This window comes from Sprattus sprattus (assembly GCF_963457725.1).
Source record: "Sprattus sprattus genome assembly, chromosome: 3".
NCBI classification, from domain to species: Eukaryota; Metazoa; Chordata; class Actinopteri; order Clupeiformes; family Clupeidae; genus Sprattus; species Sprattus sprattus.
The window spans coordinates 54,795,250-54,804,479 of NC_137922.1; the positions used below are offsets into that span (position 1 = coordinate 54,795,250).

At 49.6% G+C, this 9,230-nt stretch overlaps 1 protein-coding gene across 1 annotated transcript in view; it reads right to left on the reverse strand.

The window, feature by feature from the left end:
- Window positions 1-7,629: 7,629 nt before the first annotated feature.
- cbx6b (chromobox homolog 6b) overlaps window positions 7,630-9,230 on the reverse strand; it is a gene marked incomplete at both ends in the record, with an annotated part of 8,458 nt that continues 6,857 nt past the window's right edge. The window contains one exon of the mRNA XM_080835583.1: window positions 7,630-8,919. Within this exon, the coding sequence (XP_080691709.1) occupies window positions 7,630-8,919 (1,290 nt within the window). The remainder of the gene's footprint in view (window positions 8,920-9,230) is intronic.

Consider the following 9,230-nt stretch of genomic DNA (forward strand, 5'->3'; position numbering starts at 1 on the left):
GCCCAGGGGATGCTGGTATCCCCCACTATGAGGTCAGATATTAATGGTATGGCCCACTGTGGGAGTGTCCAGTCAGATAGTAATGGTATGGCCCACTATGGGGTCAGATAGTAATGGTATGGCCCACTGTGGGAGTGCCCAGTCAGATAGTAATGGTATGGCCCACTATGGGGTCAGATAGTAATGGTATGGCCCACTGTGGGAGTGCCCAGTCAGATTGTAATGGTATGGCCCACTATGGGAAGTGCCCAGTCAGACTTAATGGTATTGCCCACTATGGGAAGTGCCCAGTCAGATAGTAATGGTATGGCCCACTATGGGAAGTGCCCAGTGAGATAGTAATGGTATGGTCCACTACGGGGAGTGCCCAGTCAGATAGTAATGGTATGGCCCACTGTGGGAGTGCCCAGTCAGATAGTAATGGTATGGCCCACTGTGGGAGTGCCCAGTCAGATAGTAATGGTATGGCCCACTATGGGAAGTGCCTAGTCAGATAGTAATGGTATGGCCCACTATGGGAAGGGCCCAGCCAGACAGTTATAAGGGACTTATTTGGCGCAAATGTCTGCCAAATAACCTTTAACCTTATCAGCAGTGAAGACAAGCAACACAGTGGTCTTAAACTCAGACTCAACAAATGTACTGACAGCTTCTGAACAGAACACAGAGCAAGACACACTCAAACAGACAGATATCACTGTGTCCAATCATACATCGTGCAGTTGCATTCTGGGAGCTCTGTGGGGGACAGCAACCTATTGGCCAGAGTAAAATAAACTGCAGCGAAGCATGGGCAGTGATAACACACAAATAAACAAACAACAAACAACAAACAATAAACAAATCCCTTATAATTGATCCTTTCAGGACTGGAGTGACTGGTAACATGAACAATCAAAAAACAAATGAAACGACTGCAGCCAGTAAAGCTTCACATTCAGAGGTTAATGAAATCTTGGAGTGTGTAAACGACTGCAATCCCAGCTCTCACGGCTGCCGTGGGAAACTGCTGCCATTTGTTTCCATTTCACATCCTAATGAGGCAATCTGTCAGAGAAATAATCGTTTGCCGAAACACACATCCCACCAGATCAGACTGGAGCTAACGCGACTCCTGATTGGCTCATCGACCTTAGCTCTCCTTATTGTCCAATCATGGCTATTGACCTTGGAGAGCATGATTAAGGTAATGTGTTTCCCAATAGTACAGTGCATCCTGTGTTTATTGTTTATAATTGTCTAGCCCTGTGAAATGTAAACAAACAATGAAATAAAACAGGCAGACAATGCACAGCGACAACAGAGTAACTTAAAAAAATTAAAAAAAGTCCCTTGTGAATTAGATCATTACTATAGAAGACAACCTACTGCAGCCGAGAGGCTGACAAGTGCTGTTGGTTTAGAGTCTCTGTATGAGGCTCTTTGCTATGACTGCAGAGTTGTACAATCTCTTGAATAGGCTTGTTTCCAAATGGCTCTTCAAACAACAACAACAACAACAACAAAAACAATCAAACAAAACTATTCTAGAATCTATCTACAAACACTTCCTGCAATTTGAAAAACCTAATATGGCACATCTGATTTCATATTAACTGCACATTTTACATTATATTCACAACTGATTTGTACAGAAAAAGGCAGGCATACTACATTTAATTTAAATTCAAATTCAAATAAAATCATATCACAGTTCAGTACATTGTATAAAAAGAACTGACCATTACAGAGACTCTATGGTAGAAAGGGCATAGCAGGTTGAAGTCAATGAGGTCCCCCTTGAAATGTACTGCCGTCTCTTTCTTTCTACCACGGACGAGTGTGTGTGTGATGTGCGTTTGTACTACCACGGACAGGTGTGTTTGTGTGTGTGTGTGTGTGTGTGTGTGTGTACTACCACGGACGAGTGTGTGTGTGTGGGTGTGTACTACCACAGACGAGTGTTTTTGTGTGTGTACTACCACGGACAAGTGTGTTTGTGTGTGTGTGTGTGTGTGTGTGTGTGTGTACTACCAGGGACGAGTGTGTGTGTGTGTGTGTGTGTGTGCTACCACGGACAAGTGTGTTTGTGTGTGTGTGTGTGTGTTTGTGTGTGTGTGTGTGTGTGTGTGTGTGTGTGTGTGTGTGTGTGTGTACTACCATGGACGAGTGTGTGTGTGATGTGTGTTGAGTCATGAGTCCTGCCCCGCCATTGCCCCTCCATCGCCAAGGTAACCCGGGTCATGAGTCAGGATCAGAGGAACATGGCTATCCCGTCCTGTCCCTGAAATGGAGGCCCGTGTGGAGACTCAGACTCGGGGCCAGGCAAATGGAGTCTGCCGGTTGGTCCTCCTGCTACCAGTGCCGTGCTGCATCCTAATGCTCCGCGCTCATGAATGAGTCATGAGCCGGGGCGAAGGAGAAGTGATTTATCTCCTTTAATGTGAGCCGTGCGAGTGAGCACAAGCTCCGGGAGAGGGGGCGAGACACACAGATAGACACGCACCATCTCTCGCCGCCACGGCGCAGCCAGGCACACAGCCACGGGAGATTGCCATCAAGAGACCCACGCCAACTCTCGTCGCCAGGGCACACAGCCACGGGATAACGCCATAAAGAGACCCACACCAACTCTCATCGCCAGGGCACAGCCACGGGAGAACACCACAAAGAGACCCACGGCATCTGTCGTCGCCAGGGCACACAGCCACGGGAGAACGCCACAAAGAGACCCACGGCATCTGTCGTCGCCAGGGCACACAGCCATGGGAGAACGCCACACAGAGACCCACGGCATCTGTCGTCTCCAGGGCACAGCCACGGGAGATCGCAGATAACACGGACAGAGGACACTAGCTGAGCTAGCCAACATGGAAAGAGACCAAGGAGGCGTTTTAATACTGGTCACCACACACACACTACCCCTGGGTCACCACACACACACTACCCCTGGGTCACCATACACACACTACCCCTGAGTGTCCATTCACACACTTCCTTTGGGTCACCACACACACACTACCATTGGTTCCCCACACACACATGGAGCAAATTCAGTCGCTGTTCCCATCCCTCGTGCATTCAAAATGAAACGGAGGCAGAGAGATGGAGAGAGAGGGAGCAAGAGAGACGGAAAGAGCGATGGAGAGATATAGAGAGAAAAAGATTAAAAAAGTGATGAAAAGCCTACAGAGCAGGAGAGAGAGGGTGGGAGAGAAAGAGAGAGAGAATGTAAGCCAAAGAGAGAGATATAAAGGGGGGAGAGAAAGAGAGATAGAGGGAGAAGGTGGAAGAGATAGATAGATAGAAGGAGAAGGTGGGAAAAAAAAGAGGAGAGATAGAGGGCGGTAGAGAGAGATAGAGGGAAAAGGTGGGAGAAAGAGAGGGAAGGAGAGATAGAGAGATAGCTGTGAGGGATAATTAAAAACATTCTCCTGAGGTTCCAAAAGCAGGGAATAAACACAAAGCGTGTGTGTGTGTGTGTGTGTGTGTGTGTGTGTGTGTGTGTGTGTGTGTGTGTGTGCATCTGGAGGGGACTGAAGAGCAGTACTTCCTCATGCAGATCCACTGCATTGATTATAGGTGAAGTAGAGGCTTAATTTCCTGACAAGAGCACCTTAACCCTTTACAGCGTTTCATCTCCTGCATCATATCCTGTCAAGAGCCCTTTTACAACGTTTCATCTCCCGCCTCATATCCTGTCAAGAGACCCTTAACAGCGTTTCATATCCTGTCAAGAGAGCCTTAACAGCGTTTTATCTCCCACATGCTATCCTGTAAAGAACCCCTTAACCATTAACCCTTTACAGCATTACATCTCCCACATCCTATCCTGTCAAGAGACCCTTTACAGCGTTACATCTCCCACATCCTATCCTGACATCCTAATTTGCGCCATGCGCTTCAAAAGGAATATTTAAGACAGACATGGCCAGGCACACAAGCAGAGCAGACAACCCTTTACTATATTCACATACCACCACCCCCCCCCTCTCCCACACACACACACACAACCCTTGACTCTATCCATATACCCCCCCCCACACACACACACACACACACACACAACTCTTTACTCTATCCACATAACTTTGTCAAACTCCCCCCCAGAGGTACGCATCCAAGAGAGAGAGAGAGAGAGAGAGAGAGAGTGAGAGAGCGGGAAAGAGAGCAGGAGAGAGAGAGAGAGTGAGAGAGCGGGAGAGAGTGAGAGAGCGGGAGAGAGAGCAGGAGAGAGAGAGAGAGAGAGAGAGAGAGAGTGAGAGAGCGGGAAAGAGAGCAGGAGAGAGTGAGAGAGCGGGAGAGAGAGAGAGAGAGAGTGAGAGAGCGGGAGAGAGAGCAGGAAAGAGAGTGAGAAAGCTGGAGAGAGAGAGAGAGAGTGAGATAGCGGGAGAGAGAGCAGGAGAGAGAGTGAGAAAGCTGGAGAGAGAGAGTGAGAGAGAACAGGAGAGAGTGAGAGAGCGGGAGAGAATGCAGGAAAGAGAGTGAGAGAGCGGGAGAAAGAGCAGGCCTCCACTGAGGAATACAGAATGAGGATGACCGAGGGGGAATGAGAGCATGAAAATGGCCGACATGGCACGTCCTGGCCTGGCATGAGCACTCCGGGAATCCTCCGGAATAATCCGTGAGTCAGCTCCTCTCCAGGCCTTCACGCTCTAACTGTGTTAACGGCAGAATAACTCCGATAATGTGGGCCACTGCTCACTCTTATTACAGGGAATTAAAAAAAGGAAATAAAAGAACGGAAATAACTTCACCTTAGGCCGATGAACAGATTGCTCCGGCTCCCTGGGAATTAAAATATGTGCCAGGACTTCAAATGAAGGGGAGAAGCAGAGCTTAATGGGAAAAAGGGACGTTCTGATATGTAGGGTGACTTGCATTGAGGTGTCTTAGCTTTCATTAGTACTGCTGGGGCTAGATGAGGAAATACTATTATTTATGACAGCCTACCTAGGGGAGCAGTCGTGCAGCATACACACACACACACACACACACACACACACACACATACACACACACACACACACACACACACACACAGACACACACACACACACACACACACACACACACACACACACACACACACACACACACACACACACACAGACACAGACACACACACACACACCAGCGTTTCCGTTGTCCGGTAATTACCGGTCTTTGTCCGGAAAAAAATGTAAATGTCCGAAAATATTAGATCTCACCGGTCAAATTGTCTGATTGGAATTTCTTAAAAATCCCGTCCAGCAAACACAATCTGAATTAGACCACAATCCTAATATTTAGACCTATAAAGCAAACGTGCACTGCCCTTATTATGTTTTAAAGGAACCGGCTATTCTGCCGCTTGAAAGTTATTAAACAACACGCATATGCTGCATTTTAAATAAAGCGCAAACCGTCGGTTACAAACGGAGCGAACTGAGTGATAAGTATCAAACATGGCCAAGCAGACTATGAGGGTGAACAGATGAGGGTGAACCTTCTGATGAGAATGAACCTGTAATACCTGCAGTGTTGCACGCGAGACATTTCATTCTACTGTCTATGTCCGTGCGTGAGAGCGCGAAGTTGCGTAGAGGCCGAGAACAGACAGACAGAGATTTTGAAAAATAGCTCGCAACATATTGAAAAAAAGAACTTGACAAGTACATTTTTTGGAGCTGTGAACTTAGTTCAAAATGTAAACTATGAACTGAACCAGTTCATGTAGAAAGTGAACTTTCCAAACATTGAATAGCCTACCTGAAGCCCTAGATGTTCAAACAGCTTTACCAGAGAAAAGGCGTTTTGTCCGAATGAAGTTCCCATGGCTAAGGTGCGAAGTAATTGATGGTAACAGTAAAATGTTCTGTTAGCTCTTCGAAATGGCAGGACAACGCAACGGATTCATAAGAGGGTCTAATCATTTTAGAATCTCCGCTGTCATTGAACATAGTCAGAGAGCAATGACCTTGTTGCAGCGCTCAATTTTACACAGCAGGCCATTTATTGACGCGCATCAGGCATTTATGTTTTTTTCCCATTGTAAACGTTAACGTTCCCAATCTAAACGACCTGATTATGTAATTCTTTAAGCTAAACATGGCGTCAGTTTTCTTCAATAGGCTAATTTAGAAGCAGAAATAGATGACCGGCTTATCATTAAAATGTCCGGAAAATGAAAACTCTGCCGGTCATTTTGACCGGCAACATTTTTCTCTAGCGGAACCTCTGACACACACACACACACACACACAGACACACACACACACACACACACACACACACACACACAGACACACACACACACACACACACACACACACACACACACACGCACACACACACACACACCTACAGCATCCATCTGAACAGAGACTGGAGAAGGCCACGGCCATAAACAACAAATATTTTTTTTCCAGGCTCAGGATGCCTCACCTGCAGTCGCAGAAAACTGCAGCCTATTTCAGAAAGCTGTCAACCTCAAAAAAAACTGCAGCCTCTGGCAGCTGCCATGATTACTCTGCTCCGCTGGCTGTTACAGCTAAGGGTGTGTGTGTGTGTGTGTGTGTGTGTGTGGGGGGGGGGTTATAATGGCTGGAGCAACTCTGTGAGTTATTCACACCTGCTGCGTAACAACAGCCTTGGGATGTGTGTGTGTGTGTGTTGGTGGTTGTTGTTTGTGTGTTTGTGTGTCCGTGTTCTTCTATGTGTATGTGTGTGGTTGTGTGTGCGTGTGTGTGTGTGTGTGTGTGTGTGTGTGTGTGTGTGTGTGTGTGTGTGTGCGCGTGTGTGTTACTGTCTGTGTGCTTCAGTATGTATGTGTGTGTGTGTGTGTGTGTGTGTGTGCTTCAGTATGTATGTGTGTGTGTGTGTGTGTGCTTCAGTATGTGTGTGTGTGTGTGTGTGTGTGTGTGTGTGTGTGTGCTTCAGTATGTATGTGTGTGTGTGTGTGTGTGTGTGCTTCAGTATGTATGTGTGTGTGTGTGTGTGTGCTTCAGAATGTGTGTGTGTGTGTAGGTGTGTGTGCTTCAGTATGTATGTGTGTGTGTGTGTGTGTGTGTGTGTGTGTTTGGGGTAGAGGCACTGGTCCCTTCTCCAGGAGGGAGAGAAATGATACGACCCTGCAGGAATCATTAGCTGTAGAAAAGGCTACGGTTAGGAGGGATTCTGGGGACGACTGGAATCCTTTGCAGCTGTGAGGCTCGACGAGGCACTGGGGTTCTCTCAGGGGATAGAAGAACACCCTCAGTGTGTGTGTGTGTGTGTGTGTGTTTGTCTGTGTGTGTGTGTGTGTGTGTTTGTCTGTGTGTGTGTCTGTGTGTGTGTGTGTGTGTGTGTGTGTGTTTGTCTGTGTGTGTGTCTGTGTATGTGTGTGTGTGTGTCAGACGGACTGCTGGTAAACACTGGAGGCGTTCAGTGCCGATGCAAAACACAATCTGTTCATTCAGCTGCCTAGGAAAGGGGTGTTGGCTGTATGTGTGTGTGGGTTTGGCTGTGTGGGCGTCTGTGTGTGTAGTTGGCTGTGTGCGGGAGTGTGTGTGTGTGTTTGTGTGTGTGTGTGTCTGTGTGGGAGTGTGTGTGAAGCTTAGATAGCAGCTTGTAATGGGACAGATCCAAGCCAGACAAAAACTGGCGAAAGGGGGTTCTACGGGTGGTGTTTCAGGGTTTGGCCTGCGGGGGCAGTATTGCTTGCTGTGGAGATGCTGCAGGGCAGGTCGCCGTGGTGCCGGTCGTCGTGGCGTTGCCGGGAGGCGGGCAGAACTCCTTGATTGTGACGGTGAGCAGGTTGGTGGTGACGTCGGTGACGACCACATTGGCGCAGCGCACCGTCATCTCCGGGTGCCAGTCCGGGTCGCCTTCCTGCCCTGAGAGGTTGCCGTGGTGATGCGGCTCCGAGGAGAAGTCGTTCTGGCAACGGAGGTGGTGGTTGTCACGGCGACTCCTCTCAGTGCCGTGTGTCAGAGACAGGTCCAGGATCTGGACGCCGTCATCTGAGGAAGAGGAGCAGGAGGGAGAGGCGGAAGGCGGCGACAAAGAGTCGCTCGCTGTGTGTGTGTCCTCAGGATCTAAGAACGAGGGGGGGTTGGACAGGGGCCTTGGCGCTCCGGGGGCCTTCAGGAGGGGCTGCTGAGTTAGTGGTGGAGAGGGGGGGGGGCCAGACCTGGACCCCTCTGAGCTGGTGGGGGCCACGTTTTCGGGTAGGGAAGCGTTGGGTCCTGTGCGGTCTGAGCCGGCCAGCGGGGGTTTAGTGGCGAGGGCAGACAAATCGCTGGTGCCTGTGGCGGCGCCGGTTCCACCTGGCTGGGTTCGGGTCCGGTCGGAGCTAATCTGATGGGCTCCCAGAGTCCTCCTGGGGGGCAGGGGGAACGTCGGCACTTTCAGCGGCGCCGGAAGCCCTCGGTAAGGCACCTCCCCAAATCTACGGCTCTTCCCGATGATACGGTTCCGTGATGGCACTGTCTGCCGACCCCCCTGCGGTGGCAGGTGAGCGGGGTTTGGCTGCTGTGGTGGCGGCTGTGGCACCTGAGTCCTCTGAGTGGCCGGGGCCTTGCCGGCACCTCCTGGCTTGTCAACGACCTTGAGGTTGAGGATGATGCGACCTCGCTTGACCTCCCGGGGCTTGACCTTGCGGTTGAGTATGCGCACCGTCTCGGAGAAAGAGGGGGGGCGGGCGGTGAGTGCACCGGCGGAGCCCATTGGCTGTGAGAGGGGATCAGGGCGGGTCAGGGGTCGGCGGGACATGCGGTGGCAGCGATGGATGTCCTTCTTCAGCTTGGGCTGCGCCGCACCTGACTGCAGCTTCGCGTTGGACAGAGAGGAAGAGGAGGAGGAGGATGGGAATGAGGAAGACGAAGGTGACGAGGCAGGTCTGGGGGGAGGTTTTGGAGGCTGCTGTTGCTGTCGAAGAGGAAGGATGCGGGATGAACTAGCCCCTGCCTGGGCTCGAGCCTGAGTGAGAGAGAGAGAAGTCAGCATTATGAAAGTTCTATGTTCTATATTCCTTTCTTCTAAAAGTCAGCATTGTGAAAGTTCTATGTTCTTTGTTCTATATTCCTTTCTTCTAAAAGTCAGCATTGTGAAAGTTCTTTGACAAAATTAAGTCACTGTGGCAAACACTAACCTTCAGGACACTAAACATATGCGCCCCCCATGTTTGAGGGTCTGTCTTGTCATTGTGTATTGTTTGTGTTGTTGTGTCTACCCCTGTGTTTAGAAATGGTGCTGGCCACCAGGTATATATATGTTACTTGCTCTGTCTG